This window comes from Danio rerio, chromosome 17 (assembly GCF_052040795.2).
Source record: "Danio rerio strain M-AB ecotype USA chromosome 17, GRCz13ab, whole genome shotgun sequence".
NCBI classification, from domain to species: domain Eukaryota; kingdom Metazoa; phylum Chordata; class Actinopteri; order Cypriniformes; family Danionidae; genus Danio; species Danio rerio.
The window spans coordinates 28,543,337-28,561,196 of record NC_141037.1 but is presented as its reverse complement, the minus strand read 5'-3'; the positions used below and the strand labels follow the sequence as shown (position 1 = coordinate 28,561,196).

Below are 17,860 nucleotides of genomic sequence, written 5' to 3'. Positions count from 1 at the left end.
AGTACTAATATGCACCAATCGACCAACTGGATTTTGTTTTAAAAATGCCTGATACAATTTTTGGTGTATAAACTATTTCATCAATTGAATGACATTTACGTGGGTATCTTCTGTAAATCATGGTAAAATGTATAATTGTCATTATTTTTATTAAACTGTATGTGTGACTTATTGATTAATAATAAATAAATAAATAAATAAATAATAACAAGAGAATGAAAATGAATGAATCTATAGCACATCTAGAAAATCTAAAAATCTATATCACATATAGACCTTCACCAAACCCTCAGAGTGTACAAGAAGCAGTGTATAGGAAGCACAACAGATCCATTCGTGAATATGAGCAAAATCAAAATCAACAAATCAACAAAATCAAACAAGGACACAAAACCTTAATGAAATGAGACTAAACCAAACTAAAAACTAAACTAAACTAAACTTAAAAACTAAACTAAATTAAACTAAGCTAAGCTAATGTAATCTAATCTGATCTAAACTAAATCAAACCAAAAACTAAACTAAACAAAAATAAACTTAACTAGACCAAACTAAACACCAAGCTAAACTAAACTAAACTAAAACCCAAACTAAACCAAACCCAACCCAACTAAACTAAAGTAAACTAAATTAAACTAAACTACACTAAACTAAACTCCAAACTAAACAAACTAAACTTAAAACCAAACTATACTAAACCAAACCAAACACTAAACTAAACTAATTAAACACCAAACTAAACTAAAAACCAAACTAAATTAAACACCAAACTAAACTAAAAACCAAACCAAACCAAACTATACTAAACCAAACCAAACACTAAACTAAACTAATTAAACACCAAACTAAACTAAAAACCAAACTAAATTAAACACCAAACTAAACTAAAAACCAAACTAAACCAAACCAAACCAAACAAAAAACAAAACTAAACTAAAGTAAACTAAACTAAACTAAACTAAACTTAACCGAAATATAATAATAGAATAAAACTAAATTGAGTAAATCATAATTTATGCTCATGAAAAAACAGGACAGGATTCAAAGTAAAACCACGCTCACAAAACAATTTAAAGTTATATTACACTCTAATTGTTTTGATCAAGTACTGACTTAAAACCAAAGAGCTTTTCTGTGCCATTTCAAGTTTAGTCATTCCATAAATGAAAACATTGTCATCAAAATATGTTCAAGCTCATGTCACTGAAACTTCAAAAATGGATGTAAATTTTACGTTATTATTCCCTCATTATCGTCATGCAGTGAGGCTTTAAACACAACAGCTAAACAGTTAAATCTGCACACCAGGGTATTTGGATTTGTGAGTGGATCATTGAAACAATAAATCAACAGATTATAATGACTGTGGGTGGATGGCAGGATTTTTACTGAATAACAACTTAAATTTTGGGTTTGTCACTAAAAGTTTTTGTGTAGCTTCTGTAAGTGCCTGTTCTGTTGTCCATGTTTATTGAATGTACATGGGAGAGATGGACCAGTTCTTTCTGCATATCATAGACTCCTTTAAGCACAATATTGAGACACTTTAAAATAGCATAATTCATTCTAGGAAAAAGTGGCATGATAAAGTATTATTTGCAAAGTACTTCACCAACTCACCATAATGGAGTTTAACCACAAATGGATGGTTGACGTCTGCTAGGATGTCTCTCTCCATTTTGGTCCTCACTCGATCCCTCACTGTGATGAGATCAATTTCACATTTAGAAAGGAAATATGTTTTCCAAGTTACCAAATTCTATTAGGGCTGTGCTATATGACAAAAAGCTCATATTCTGATTTAAGTCATCTCATAATCCGATAAAGATATACATGTCCTGATATATAGTGCCATTTCTGTCATTTCAATCAATTAATACTATATAAGCATGTAAAGTTTTTTAATCATACTCAGAAATGTACTCATTCTTGTGTCATCATATCTCACTTATAACTTCAGGGCAAATGTTTGATTAAAAATGTACAAATCTAAAATAAATATTATTAAAATATAAAGCTTTTTTCAAAAACTAATGATTACACGTCCATCAAGAAGAACAACAAAATTGTTAAATAAAATGCAAAAAGTAAACATTGTAAATTCAAGATTGCAACTTTCTCACGATGCTGTTATTCATGTTTCTGTCTGCATTCACATAATGGGATATAATAGCATGTAATATTGAGTGCATTTAAACAATGAAAAAATATTACAGTAAACAATTTATTTTGTGACATGATATCATGCGGTTTTTATATGACATAAGCGATAAAGTATAAAATAAAACAATATACTTTTTATTTTGTACATACAGTAGGATATAAAAAGGGCCAATCCCATTTCTACCCCTTAGCCCTTCCCATTACCCCTCGTTTTGCGCATTCCCGTGAATGGGGTAAGGGTGTCCCAATTCTCTTTAGGTTGAAGGTGTAGGGCTAAGAGGAAGGGGTGTACACCCTTTCAAAAGGAGATTTCTCAGGACCACACTCAAAACCAGGGGGTAAGAAAATTTCCCAGAATACATCAGCCTCAACAGCAGAATGGCTGCACCCGGAAGTAAGGAGATCTACAAATTAGTATTTTTTTGTCATTATTATGAATTTTTACAACAAACAAGCACATTTTAATATATTCAAAACCGCGTTCATGTTTTATCGTAATTAAAAAAAAAAAAAATTAAAATAAAAAAAACCCGCAAAAATAAAAACCGCTAAATTTGGCGATCTATAATCAAACTCCTGTATGGTAGTCCCACAACATTCTGACACTCGAAGACACTCGAATACTTTGTCAGAAAAGTCTAGTGACTGGAAACTACCTTTGTACAGTGTCTGCAATAATGTTAATGTTGTTTTTACATAGATGAATATGGCCATGCTGTTAATACACAGTAGAGTTACGATCTTATTGCCACATTATATTGTTGTGAAAACATGATATCTTTGATATCTTTTCAGTGATTTCCTGAAGATAAAACCTAAAAAATAAAACAACTGGAATTACCACAGCAGTTTCGATCGTCGATTTCAAATGAAGCATGCAATTGCGTATGAGCTCTTAGGGGTAAATTTTAAAGCCCTTCCCCTTCACACTCAGTTTTAAGGGCCAAGGGGAAGGGAAAGGGGTACAAAACAGAATTTGGATTGTGCCATCATTATATAGCATAGCCCTAAATTCAAACATTTTAATTTTCAGTCTGAAATACTGAGCAACACTAATAAAACACAACTACAATACAATCAAGCAAACAGCAGTTATGAAATTCACATATTTTAGCAATATTAGTGGAGCCTGAGTAGGAAGATAGTCTTTACTGTAAAAGTGACCAACACAACAGCAGATTCAGTGAAGTCGAGCTTCACAGAAGTGCGAAGCAGAAGTTTATCAAATAACGTGTTTGTAGGAAGTGATGTTATCAGCTCTCATCAGAACATACTCTAATCTGTCAAGAGATCCTCTTCAGGAGCAGAGAGAAAGAACGAGAAGACAGAGACAACAAAAGAGATTGAAGAGGAACAAACACCTCAATCTTAAACCTCAGGGTTGTGAACAAGGTGGGATTTCTTGTCATTTGGGGGGTACGAATCAAAAACAAAAAAAGCCCCTCAAAAAGAAAGAAAAAACAAAACAGGAAGTCTGTGAACCCGCAGAGTTACAGTTTACCTGTAACCTCATTCAAACTCCAAGCTGACATCAATTCAGATTTGAAGGAATAAGCCTAAACATTGTGTATACTGACATTGAAACACACAGATTCAATGATATTTAAGAAAAGGGTCACTAGGAACAGTTAACTGCATGATTAGGCTTGATTATTGTGTTTACAGTGAAACTAGGAGTGACTCTAGATAAGAAAAATAAACAGGGCAAGGAGAACAATGAGAAATGAAAGTATCTGTTGTCAATGTGAGCAAAGGAAGCGTGTGTGGTTTGTGGTATGTGTGTTTACACGGATGCTGTACCTTTGAGTGTGGCCTTCCTCAGGACCTTCATGGCGTAAAGCTGGTTATTGTCAGGAGGGGTTACCTTCCGTACCAAAAACACCTGTGGACACGGATGACAAAAAAAAAACATGTTTTTAATCTAGAGTTCAGTCAGACTGTTGTGCTGAATGAATCTGAAAGCAACCAATCCGTTGGTATATTTACTGCCTTGTAATATTACTGGTTTAAAATATTAATGGATGTAATTCATTCATTTTCTTTTCAGCTTAGTCCCTTTATTAATCAGGGGTCGCCACAGTGGAATGAACCGCCAACTTATCCAGCATATGTTTTACACAGTGGATATCCTTCCAAATGCAATTCAACATGGGAGACACCCATACACTCTTGCATTCACACACACATACACTATTGCTGATTTAGCTTATTCAATTCACCTGTAGCGCATGCCTTTGGACTGTGGGGGAAACCCGAGCACCTGAAGGAAACCCACGTGAACACAGGAAGAACATGCAAACTCCACACAGAAATGCCAACTGACCCAGCTGGGGCTCCAACCAGCTGCCTTCTTGCTGTGAGGCGATTCTGCTACCCACTGCGCCACCATGACTTCATAATGTTATAATATCTTGTTTAAAGGTTTTTAAAAAAAATGTAAGAAACTCTATTAGTTATTTTTTCCTCAATCTGCAGCGTTGGGTGAATAACTCTTTTTAAATTCACGAGTTAAAAGAAAACTTCCCACAGGAAGTTTTATTTAAATTGAATGACAAAAGAGAACCTGACTTCAACAAAACTCAGCAAAGTTAAATGTTAATATTAACATAATCATGTCAGACATGTTTAATAATAAAATCCCTTTAAATGCCAAGCTCTGCATTTTTGGTTTGTATCTTATGAAACTTACAATTGGTAAGACAAAAATATGGTATTTGGGGTTTCTTCTAGCTAGAAGGGCTATTGCATAGAAAACATTGATGATCCATAGAATTGGGGAAAAAATAAATATTGAACTGTATTGGACAGGAGAAACTAACTTATATCATCAAAGACAAGCAGAAGAACTTTGACTATATTAAGTGAATCTTATATGAATATTATGTGAATTGTGTGTTTGTAAACATGTAGTTTTATTTATTTTTATAATTATTGTATTATTGGTTTTGTTATTTTATCATTATCTATTTTTTAATGTTTCAATTCATTATTTTTTATTTGTTATTATTTCATTTATTTATTTTTTATTTAAGTTATTTGAATGTGTATATGTGTATACGTGTATATACATACAGTTAAAGTCAGATTTATTGCCCCCTTGATTATTTTTCCCCAATTTCTGTTTAACTGAGAGAAGATTTAATCAGCACATTTCTAAACATAATAGTTTTAATAATTAATTTCTAATAACAATAATGATTTATTTTATCTTGATGACATGATGACAGTAAATTATATTTGACTAGATATTTTTCAAGATATTTTTATGCAGCTTAAAGAGACATTTAAAGGCTTTACTAGGTTAATAATTTTGAACTTCAAATGGTTTTTAAAAAATTATAAAACTGCTTTTATTCTAGTTGTAATAAAACAAAAAAGACTTTCTCCAGAAGAAAAATATTATCAGACACACTGTAAAAATTCCTTGTTAAACATAATTTAGGAAATATTTAAAAAAAAATAAATAAATAAAAAATAAAGGGGGGCTAATAATTCTGACTTCAATTGTATATAAGAAGGGTGTGGACATGTACTGTTTTGTAGGCAGCTTTGTTATTGTATACCCACTTGATGTAAATTAAATAAAACGTTATTTAGTCTGGGATGGAAAAGCTGAATGTTAATGGAGTCTTAAATCTCAATTTCTGCAACTCTTCAGAAAAAATTGTTAATTTAACGTTTTCAGGACTATCAGATAAACAGAAATCCAGAAGTAAAGTGTTAATAAGCAACAATGCAGAAAGCTTAAGTATCAATTTAATGTATTCTTTGTTCATTTGATGTATTCCCAAAACTCAAAATTCTCAACTCATCACTTACTCTACCTTCACTTGTCACAAACCTGTTTAAGTTTCCTTTTTCTGTTGAAAAAGGATGGAAGTAAATGGCTACTACAACAGAAAGAGGAAACTCATGAAGGTTTGGAACCACTTGATGCTAAGTAAAGTGTGAGAAAATTGCGGGGCTTCAAAACAAAATCAGCTTTTAAATTTTTTTTAATTTTAACAAGTTTAAAAGCTTTACAAAATCATAATGAACTAGTGCTTGCTTCAGTTTTTGCAGCATCTTATAGGCTAAACAAATCAAACTGACAAACACAAGACCTCTATGAACAAATACAAAATGTACTGTATGGTTCTTTTTACCTTTCCAAAGGAGCCCTGTCCAAGCACTTTGAGCAGCTCGAACTGCGAAGCATCTGCTTTCTCTGATCCCTCCTTAACCACATGTGTGATGTTGATCTCCTTGATCTCCTCACCATCTTCCTACAACACAAAAGATAGAAATGGACTTCAACCTCAGAGATGAGCTTTACTGTACTGACCTTATTCCTTGCATACAAGTGGGTGCAGCCATTGGAATCTTTTTGGCTCGAGACTTCTGCTCTCATTAACTTCCATTCATTTTTAGATATTAAAAATAGCTCATTGTGCAGCAAACTGATATTTTCTTATTATATTATTCTACTTTGTCTGTATAGTTATGGGCACACTTGTTTGAAAAGCAAGTAGTTTGACCGTTTTCTGCGGTTTATTATTCCTAGTCATTTCTCCCATTGGCGACTGAATCGGAAGTTCTAAACAAATCGCAAAAACGAGTGCACTTCCGCATTGTAGAATAAGTTCAATAAGGGTAGCCAGAATATAACGTATATTGTAGAATACAGAGCCAACTGGTCAGGAAGACAAGCTTGATTGTTAATGCTGACTTGATTCTGAATGTTCTGAGAGAGAACAATCTATTAAGGATGAACCTCTCAACTGTAAAAAGCAATTAGTTGACTTTACTTTAAAAAGTGAGTGAACTCTTTGTTTTAAAGTGATTAGTTGGCTTTAAAGTGAGTAAACCTGCTCCCTTTATTAAATAAACTATGTGCATAACTATAAAATTAAGTTATTAAAAAAAATGTTTGCTCTTTTTTTAAAAGTATATTCAACATCTCACTTTTTGGAGTTAAATCACAAATTAAATGAACTAATCACGTTTTTAAGATTATTTTTAAAAGTCTGAGGACATTACTAAACAGACTATAGTTTTGTAAAACTGTGCATTCACTTGTTTGAGTACACCAGTGGTTCTCAATTGCGTCCTGAACATTTTGTATGGATGTCTTATTTGACACAAAAGGATCAGTTCATGGATCTCTCTGCTAATAAGCTGATGATCTGAATCAGGTGTGTTAACTAAGGAAGACGTAAGCCGCGGTCACACTGCACTTTTCGCTCCATAGTCTTCCATTCATGACTGGAAACACAAGCTCATGTGGCAAGTTTTGCAGTTCGCTGTGGTGAGAGTTCAAGCTTGGTAAACTCTGACCAACAATTTCGCATCACATGATTACATGAGACCTGTAGAAGATCAAAACATGACTTAAAATATGGACCAACTTTTTAAATGTCTAATCAACTTGTTTAATTCCACCCCTCTTCGCAACATTGTACAACATAAATTCACATGCGCAAAATCAAGTATGGCCGCGGCAATACAAAATGTGCAGGTCAGGAGGGAAGGGGGTGACTTGAGTACTGGAACTGAGAACCACTGGTGTACGCTAACGTAAACACACAAGAACAAAAGATATTTTGGACTTTAAGTAAATACTATAGATAGGACTTTAAGTCTCTTATGAGAGAAGGCACTGAATGATGTGCCATGCTTGAGTGTATTATCATCTATGTCACTGAACATTTAACCTTAATTTCAAGAGTAAATCAATAGCATTGTCAGTGACTTTAACAACATCCCAACATCTAAATGGGGCTCCAAGAGGGATGGATCTTTCAATAAAGTTCCTTCTTTAAGAGATAAAATATAACAGTTATATCAGAAAGTTTTCAGGGATTGTTGCACAACCTGATTTAAACACACATTTTTAGTATTATCATGACACTATTAACACTTTACTGAGAAAAGAACATTGAAATTGATTACAACATACATTTTTATACATATACAAAGTCATAACAGTTCAACTAAACCCTTGTACTAAACCCTTGTAACACTTCAGGGTTTATCTAATGAGTGTTTGCCCTATGAAGGGTTTAAATACCACCACCATGTTATTTTGTTATTTTGCAAGCTTCATCAGCAGTGCAGATGGAAAGCTTATGCATTTAGATTAGAGCATTAGAGTTAGTAGATGTTAGCTACTGTAATTGGATTTAGCTATTATATTAGCAATTGGCTAGTCTCTGCTAGAAATCAGATTAGAGGAGAAGACGAGCATTCTGAGAACATGGTTTAGTAAACCACACAAACAGTAAAATATCAAACCCAGTTAGACTAACAGCTGCTGGTATACAACCCACAAGCTGACTAACTCACCACCAACATCATCACTCAGTGGGAAGTTGGAAACATTGTCATTATACTAATAAGCTGTCATTTAAACACATAATTTTGTTTACTGCCATGCTCTTTCCTGTATGACTTGTTTGTTACCATGGAACACCAAATATATCTTTTGACAAATGTCTTGGCGTTTTGATTTGGTGTAAATGTGTGCCCTTATAATGCAAGTCAATGATCAACACAACTGCTTAATGAACAACAGTCTTCAATACATCTGGTTTTGTTTCACAGAAGAATGTCCACAAGTTTAAAATGACTATTTCGATTTTAGGGTAAACGGTCCCCTGGGAGCATCAGAGAAATAACCACTTACAATAGGTTTATAGAAGTGTCATCATTCATATTAGCTTGTACCTACCTATCATGATACCACTTCTGCCTGGATCTTAATGATTTGTTGTTTAAATATGTTTTAACTACTCTTATCTCTATTAATAATGCTGGTGTTTTTAGTTATTTTTGTATATACATTTTATTTACTAAAATATATTTAACTATATCTATTTTAGTGCTTCTTAGTTATACTCGATTGATTGTCACTCTAAAAAATAATACAAAAATTATACAATTCTAACATCTGTCCAGAGACAACGGATAAAAAAATAGCCTTCTAGCTAATTGTAGAGCATTTGCAGCAATGCTAATTAATGTACACTGTCCCTGACAAATAAACAAAAATAATAAATTAAATTATTCTTTTAAAAGTTTGTTTAAAATGTATTGGTTTAAACCAGAGATGCCCAAACTAGGGCCAGCAAACCAAAGTTGGCCCATTGTAACCTTTGATTTGGCCCACCATCTCATCCCATCTGAGAGGAGAGTGAGAATGATAAAGAGAGTTGAGGAAAATGCCTTTTGTAATGTTTAATTTGATGTAACGTTTGTTTGTTGGTGTGTTTTGTTCCTGAGATACAAAAAAATCAAATGTTTCAATTAAATGTTGTAAATGAATCAGATTTTTTAAAATGTAATTACTGTGACTCGACAGGTATTGGACTATGCAAAAGACATTGGCAAGCAAATCACAGCAAAAATTTGTCTATCTCCATTAGAGTTAGGCTGATAAACGATATTATATGGAATTGCGAAATAAATTGATGTCAGTAACAATACTAAGCTCTGGACTTTCTAACTCTATACTGATCTAAGAAATGTACAACAATGGGAATCCAAAAGTGCTGATATTACAGGTGTATCGAATTTTCAGCCTCCTAAAATTTATCAGCCGAAAATATGTTATGCCATTTAATGGACTCTCTTTTTCGTGGCTTCAGTCATTGTTGGGGTACTCTTTTAAATCTGGAAGCACTGACAACTTAAATCGAAATATATATCGTTATCATACAATATGAAAAATAATTAATTAGGATTGCATTTTTGCCATATCGCCCAGCCCTTATCTCCATTCTGTTATAACTGAGATTCATTATCATATGTAAAAAAAAACATATTAGTTAATATAAAGCAATGTTTTCAAGTAATTTTTAAATATTATATAAATTAGGAAATTATCCATGACAACTATATTTACCTTTGGCCTGCTAGCCTCAATCAAGTGTGGTTTTTGGCCTTTATAAGAAAAAAATTGGGCACCCCTAGTTTAAAGTGATATTTAAAGGAAAAGTTCATCCAGAAACGAACTCATCCTTTACTTTTCTCAAACCTGTTTGAGTTTCTTTCTTCTGCTAAAGAAGACACAAACACGCACGCACACACATACGCGCACACACACACATACACACACAAACACACAAAGATATTTTGAAATACGTTGGAAGAAAGCAGCCACAGACTTCCATAGTATTTTTTTGTTCCTACTATGGACATCAGTGGCTCATTTTTCCAACATTCTTCAGTTTCTTCATCTTGGCTTTAACAGAAGAAATTCATAAAAGTTTAAAACAACTTTATATCTATTTTTGGGTGAACTGGTGCCTTCACCTAATTACACTTAAGCAGACAACATTTGTGGTCATGTAAATATTAAACAATCTTCCTTTATCAACAAGATATAAACTAATTAATTTTTAAGATTTTTGCCCATTGCCCCATTTCACACATGTAAATACCTTACACTGAAGATCTAAACTGATGCATGGGTGCTCATGTTTTGATATCACCACCAGAAAATAACTCGATTTTTAAGTAAACACAGTGTCGTTTGTATGTAAATGTAAACATGATCAATAAGAGTAATAATTATTCAAGAATTAATTAAACCAATAAGACACAATATTGCTTTTCCAAACACTTTGACTGAACAGAATTTACTTTTCATTTCCGTGCTAACACTTGTATGACCAAAAAAAAAACATGAGCATGATCATAGAGGCACACCACAAGAAAGATGGATGTCTTTAAAAGGAAGGCAATGTTAATACCTGCACTTATTCACTTCAGTGTTGCCCAAAACAACAAACCAAATGAAACATTTCCCCTCAACATACAAACTCCATAACAACACAAGCCAACAACAAAACTATGCATATATATTTTGTGTTAGAGTGTGCAATTACTGACCGTCCACGTTGTAAGTTCAGTTAAAGTTGCACTAGATGAAGTGCAGTTTGTGGTGGTGTTTGTGTCCTCTCTGGACTGAGTGCCATTGGCTAAAGTCTTACTGTGCTGACGCCTGAACAGGTAAAGAGTCAACAACTGACTGACTTTACTAAACTTCCTTTTCTCCTTCTCCATCTCTTCATCTCTCCTCTAGTCAGGGCATTTCACTATTACCCCCATCCGCCTGCAGTTGGGGTTGCGACAACAACACTCATCCCAGATAAGAGAGCGAAATGTGTGTGTTTGTGTGTGTGAGTTGGTACGGGTGTTTGCTCTGCCCTGTTCGACAACTAAAGTGAAGACAGGAAGAGGAAGGAAGAGACTGAGACCTGAAAACAGAACTGGTAAGAGAAAAAAAAAAAACAGAGAGAGGGAGGGAGGATGTGTGAAAGTAATGTGTGGCAGAATAATCACACGCTAATGTAAATATAGCGCAAAGAAAACATACTTTTTTCAGTTTGTCAAATTGTATTTTATATATCTGAAGAATTTTTTTTTATTTATGTGTACTTGATGAATATTTTTATAATCATGTAGTAAATAGGGATGCACGATATATCGGCGGCCATATCAACATCGGCCGATAAATGCTATATTTTATGTTATTGGTCCGATATCAAAATTAGGCCGATATCGTTAAGCCGATAGATTATGTCATTGTACAGAACTGCCTGCCTTATGCAAGCATGGGTTGAACTTGTTCAGACATGTCCAGTGCACTATAACGGAGCTTTCCTCAAATTGTTTATTGCTTCAAAGTCTGTCCTTTCTTTGTGTGGTATTGCTGTGCGCCAAGTAACCATATTCCTTATCATTGTAGATATGTTTGATAGAGTTCCATTGTGTATTTTGATTTAAATCACCTCAGGAAAAATATCACTTGTGTAAACATAATAGCTGCAATGAACATGTGCTAAACAACTCGTTGGGTTGTTCGTAATCTAATATGATTATTTGTTATTATCAACATGTTGCTTGCTATGTGTTAATGTAGGATTGTATTCAGTTTGATTAGCATAATTATAATGATTTTAACGAGAGCATAAGATGGATATCACAGCAGACATACATAGTGATCTGACAAAGCCTTTACAGCAGTTGTGGAGACGTGTGCCAGTCACTGAATCCAGTATGGGTGTTCTCAACTGTCTGCCACATTCTGTCTTTATATTATGCTCTGTGTTTGTCAAAGTCATGCTGTATCAAAATCTGACTCCGAGGACAAATCCGACTAGCTTCGCATGCACATGCATCACACAGTGCCTGCAGCTAAACATTAATGCCACGTTTTCTAAAGAAATACTATCCGCATTTAGCTTTTCGCTTGATGGCTCTGAACTGTCAAAACACCTCTTTTTTGGACAATACATATTTTTACATATGCACATTACTATAACACATTTTATTCAAGAACAATTGGGATGGTTTCAGTTCTTAGTTCTTTCACTTTCATTTTATTTAAAATCTATTTATTATACTTGTTTGTTAATTAAATCCTGTTTTGTTATTTACCCTATTATTTTTATGCAACAGTCAAGTTGCATAATAATTTGCTATGTGAATAAAAGAAAACAATTTATTCTTGACATGTTGATTTAAGTGAAATCGTGAATTTAGGTCTAAATAATCACCTTGCAATTTAAAAAGATTGTTTTTTTATTTGAGTATAGACCATTCAGTTCATAAGATCAGTTCAAAGTTTAAACTTTTAGGAAGTTTTAAAAACAAAATCAGTTGTTTACTGTATAAAAGTAAGACATTTTAAAATATTTATATTAATTGGCTAATATATCGGTTATCGACTTCCAAATCTTTAGAGTTATCGATATTGGCCAAAAAAATCCATATCGGTGAATTCCTAGTACTAAACGATAAACACACTCTTTTTGTGTTGTGTTTATTATTGCAAAATTAAAAGTGCAAGAAAAAGTACTAAAAAAACAAAGAAAAAACATGAAACCAAACAAATAAAAAAACAAAAAAGAACTGAAGAAAAATTAACATGACTAAAAACAAGAAAAAAAGGAACTAAAGTAAAAGCAAAAAACAACTACAAACAAAATGAAAAGAAAAAATAAATAACAAAAATAAATTAATCAAAAGAATAAACCAATTAATAAAAAACACAGAAGTATAAAGGTAAATGAAAAAAAAGAAACAAATAAAGAAGCAATCCATATAACTAATAAAATAAAAAGAATTTAAGATGAATCACCGAAAAAGTCAAAAAGAAAATTCAGTTGTCTTAAATTTCAGATGTTCAATATATAAGTTATAAAATTCTAATTCAATTTAAGAAATTAATTAATTAATTCAGATTTATTAAATAATAATTGTCAATAATTCAAATCAACACAATTAAAATTCAGATTGTTTTGGCATATTATAAGCACCATAGTAGTATATTTGACCCTCGCCTAATTGTGTAAATTTTGTTATTAATGTTGTATACATTATTTTTGTATTGTTATTATTATTATTTAATTTATTTATTGAATTTTGACATTGAGTTTTGTTACTTTCTATATTGGTATAAAAAAGTGAAATGATTGGCAGTGAAAATATTGTATCGGTTATGCTGCTACACGAAATAAACAAAAATGAAAAGAAAAACAAGCGAAACAAACGTCGAAAAGAAAAAAAACAAACAAACAAATGAAAGAACAAACAAATAAAAAAGACTGAATAAAACAAATCAGATGACTGTAAAATCAACATAACCACAAACAGAAGTAGACCAAGAGAAAAGTCCCTGTCTGAGCTTTATCTAAATGTCTGTTTCCGTCGGGTGAACACACAAGGGCTCATCCTGTCCCATAATGCATTGCTGTTTTCCCCTGTCTGTGTTCTCCTCCACCATTGACTGTGCTAAAAATACGGTGCTTCTTTAAAACACACAGGTTCTTCCTCTGACCCTGAGCACTCCAGCCTAATACAAGAAGAGGAAGTCATAATAATCAAAGAAACAACAAACACCCAAGACAGCCATGAAAGTTTCAGCACTCCTCTTCCTTTATCCTGAATCCCACAAAAACCCAAGCGGACAGACTGCAGGACGGAGCTCAGAAAGGAAAGCAGGCGGCAGCAGAAAACCCCAGATCTCTTACCTTCACACTGACAGCGGCAATCTCTTTCTCTAGACTGTAGAAGTGCTGTGCCTTGTACTGTTCATGTAGGGTTGAGGAAAAAGTTAACAAAAAGACAGTCAAACTTTGTACAAAATATCTCAAGTATGTTTGAAGTCAGAATTATTATATATTTATTATTATAAATTTACTATTATATATTTATTACAGAATTATAGAATTATATATATATAGTTTTTTTTGTTTGTATTTGTATTTCAGAAGTAAGTTATTAAAACTATTATGTTTAGAAATATGTTTTAAAAATCTGTTCTCCGTTAAACAGAAATTGTGGAAAAAATATAAACAGGGGAGCTAATAATTCTGACTTCAACTGTATGTCCTGATGCACCAAGAACTCCGAAATTTCTCAACCAACACATTGCTGTTCCAGGTTTGCATCAATCTTGAGAGAGCAAAAATAGAATAAAGTAAATTCTGCCATCGTTTGTGTCATTTCACGCCTGCACTGTCAGAAAAAAAAGGCCATTTGTGAACACTTGGGGTACAAATGGTGAATGGTTCATAGTAGCACCTTATGGTATTCATATGTACCATTTAAAGATATAAAGGGTACAAATATGTTTCCAACTGTCAAAGAGTCCATGTCAGGCATGGGATGATAACCTTTTTCAAGTTTTTTCAATGATAATCGATTTCAATGTTTGAAAAGTCAAGGTTTTAAAAAAATCGCAAAAATTTAGTTAAACCATTTATAAATAAGTATAAATAAAAGTATATAGAAGTGTCTTAGTTTTTTTTTTTTTTTTGATGATTATTTTATTTCTTTTTTTAGTGGAACAGTTTGGAACTGTTGGTTAAACACGTTTTACTATTCTGATAGAGGTTACGCAGTTCTATATATATATATATATTTTTTAATATATTATATATTATAAAAAAATATATATATATATATTTTTTTTTTACAGTGGTGCAGTAGGTAGTGCTGTCACCTCACAGCAAGAAGGTTGCTGGTTTGAGCATTCTGTGTGGAGTTTGCATGTTCTCCATGTGTTTGCGTGGGTTTCTCCTGGTGCTCTGGTTTCCCCCACAGTCCAAAGACATGCAGTACAGGTGAATGATTGTGTATGGATATTTCACAGAGATTGGTTGCAGCTGAAAGGGCATCCGCTGCGTAAAACATATGCTGGATAACTTGGGACTAAACCGAAAATAAAATAAAATGAATGTGTGTGAAATATATAGATTTTAATATATAGAATTAAAATCAAAGGGTGTTAATTTAGTCACTGTGGAAGATAGCATTATTTATCACAGAAAAAAGATACAATTTAGTCAGCAGAGGTACATATTTGTCCTTTGACGGTATCTACTGCTAAGGTGCAAATATGGGTAACAAGTGAACCCTTAAGAGTACAGCCCTAGTGACAAGCCATTTTAACCTCTTAGGGCACAAATTTTGCACATTTTTTCTGACAGTGTATGATAAATGGCTACAGTATATGAAGAGGTCAAGAGATTTCTTTCAGCAATGACGTTTTAACGGGTAATGTTTACATTTGTTATCTAGGGGCAGGGCTAGCAGCTTTCAACACTTTCTACACAGCTTGGCTATATAATAACCTTTATTTAACCAGGTAAGTCAATTGAGAACCAGTTCTCATTTATAACGTAGACTCGGCAACATAAAACGCAGATACGACGCACCAGGGACACAATACAATAACAATTTCACAGATGCAGATAATAACATATAAAACCAAAAACAAGCACAGTGATCTTGCACCATTAACTGGATTGAAAGCTATCTTAATCGTTACTTGAAACTAGTGTAATAGTTGCAAGATAGCATTAAGAATGTCAGAGGAGGAAGTTTACATGATCTGATAAAGCAGGTCTTTGCTAATGTTTACATGTGCAAGCTAATCTGCTAACAGCTTTCTATGCTAAACAAATACATTAAAAACAGATGATTTCCCTGAAGGCTTAAATTTCTATGCTCTTGTGTAAATGAGTCTCTTAAAGTAAGGAAATGAAGATTAAATATCATTAAATGTCTGTTTTCACACTAAACTATGGTACTATAAACTTCAGAAAACTTCATAGATCTTTTTGTAACCTACCAACTTTAAACCTGTTCACAATTAAACAGCGCCTGACACATTTTTAGATTTGCGTTTTGTATTCTAGTCAGTCCAAACTAACTTGGAACAATTTACGTTTAATCAAATGACAGATTCCATTCAGTCAATTAGTCCTTCGTTTTGTGTAGGAAGGACGCTAATGTGATCTTTCAGTGTTGAAAGTGTATGGAGCTGACATCACAAAATGAACACACACCAGTAACAAAGCCATACGACAGCAGGAACAATTCGAAACTTCCTGTTTCAGCTGAGGTTGACAGAAAAAGAGAGAAAGTTCTTTATTATTCTCTCGTGCAATCAACAACGACCTTTAGCATCTTAAACACCATGTAACAGTTATGGAATCTATTTGAAGCCTCTAGATTTATGAGCATCTACATCTGTATCAACTTCTGCTGGGCTTCAAAAATATCAACACCATGATAAAAAAAACAGCAACAGAGAAAACAAAATGCACTTTTGCTACCAATATTTTGCAAAAGCAGTGTGCACATCTGTCTCCATATGCTCTCAATTAGGTGCAACTAAAATAGAAATAAAAAGAAAGCATCCGACAATCCTAAACATTAATATGAAAGTAAAGCCACACAGGATTTAACACCTAATGTATTATTTGCAAGCCTGAGCAAACCACATAGCTACAGGCTGCCGCTTTCTGCATCATAAACCAGACGTTTCCTGTTTCAGAAATGTTCAACCCAGCGTTCAGTCACACACACACACACACACACACTAGAATCAAACTGAAACAGCTTACACATCTAGGGACGTGCCCTCTAAAAAGACCCCTACGACTTTAGACCAGCACATATGAAGTATACAACAGCATAATAATGTGATGTCTGGACTTTCTCTAATCTTCTCCCACATCAGAAGAGAATGGGCATTGGGCACCATGTAAAATGATGTGCTTCCTGTTCCTCTCATCTCTCATCCTAAAACAAACCCCTCAGGTAAATGTCAAGTACACTTACCTGTTGCATCCGTGGCTTGGTTCGAAAGATATGCCTCCACATCTCCACCCTGACCCAAGTCATTGAGGACAAAGGCTTGAGTGAGGCTATCCGTCACAGTCTTTCTCTCTCACACACACAGACCTCTTGAGTCATCAGAAATGGGGAAATGCAGAAAGGGGCTCATATATTCAGATGAGGACACAGAGTAGGAAATGTTGAAACTTTTGACCAGAACAAAATTTCAACCCAAGTCACTCCCAAGTTTCTGCTTTTGCATTTAGACAGGTACATTTCCACAGGCCCAATGGCTTTAGCGGTTGTGTCATTTAATGTGGCCACCAATTTTTGCCATGACTAATTTCATCCCCAGCACTTGCGCATCTAAAAACAGCTGCAACTGCAGTAATTTAAAGGCTATATTTAATGACACTGATGTCATTAGTGTTGGGAAGCAAAAACGAAAGCAATTACTTCATACTAAAGCAGAAATGCTACAGCTAAACCAGCTAGTTATATTTAACTAATCTATGCATAGAGTTTGTGTATTTAACTGGTAAAGCAGCATGAAATTAGAAAGTCTAAACTGGGGATGCCCAAA

The 17,860-nt window shown here is 33.5% G+C and overlaps 1 protein-coding gene across 4 annotated transcripts in view; it reads right to left on the bottom strand.

The window, feature by feature from the left end:
• rps6ka1 (ribosomal protein S6 kinase a, polypeptide 1) overlaps positions 1–17,860 on the bottom strand; it is a 105,609-nt gene that overhangs the window by 18,778 nt on the left and 68,971 nt on the right. Inside the window, exons 1-5 of one of the 4 annotated variants that reach the window (XM_087289573.1) lie at positions 17,281–17,436; positions 14,181–14,237; positions 6,309–6,428; positions 3,964–4,045; positions 1,621–1,701 (exon numbers count right to left, since the gene is read on the bottom strand). In XM_087289573.1, the coding sequence (XP_087145699.1) occupies positions 1,621–1,701; positions 3,964–4,045; positions 6,309–6,428; positions 14,181–14,237; positions 17,281–17,343 (403 nt within the window). In that variant the 5' untranslated portion in view covers positions 17,344–17,436. Of the gene's footprint in view, positions 1–1,620; positions 1,702–3,963; positions 4,046–6,308; positions 6,429–11,034; positions 11,411–14,180; positions 14,238–17,280; positions 17,437–17,860 lie in introns of those variants that run through there. The other 3 variants (XM_087289572.1, XM_087289571.1, NM_001077775.3) reach the window with 3 other exon arrangements.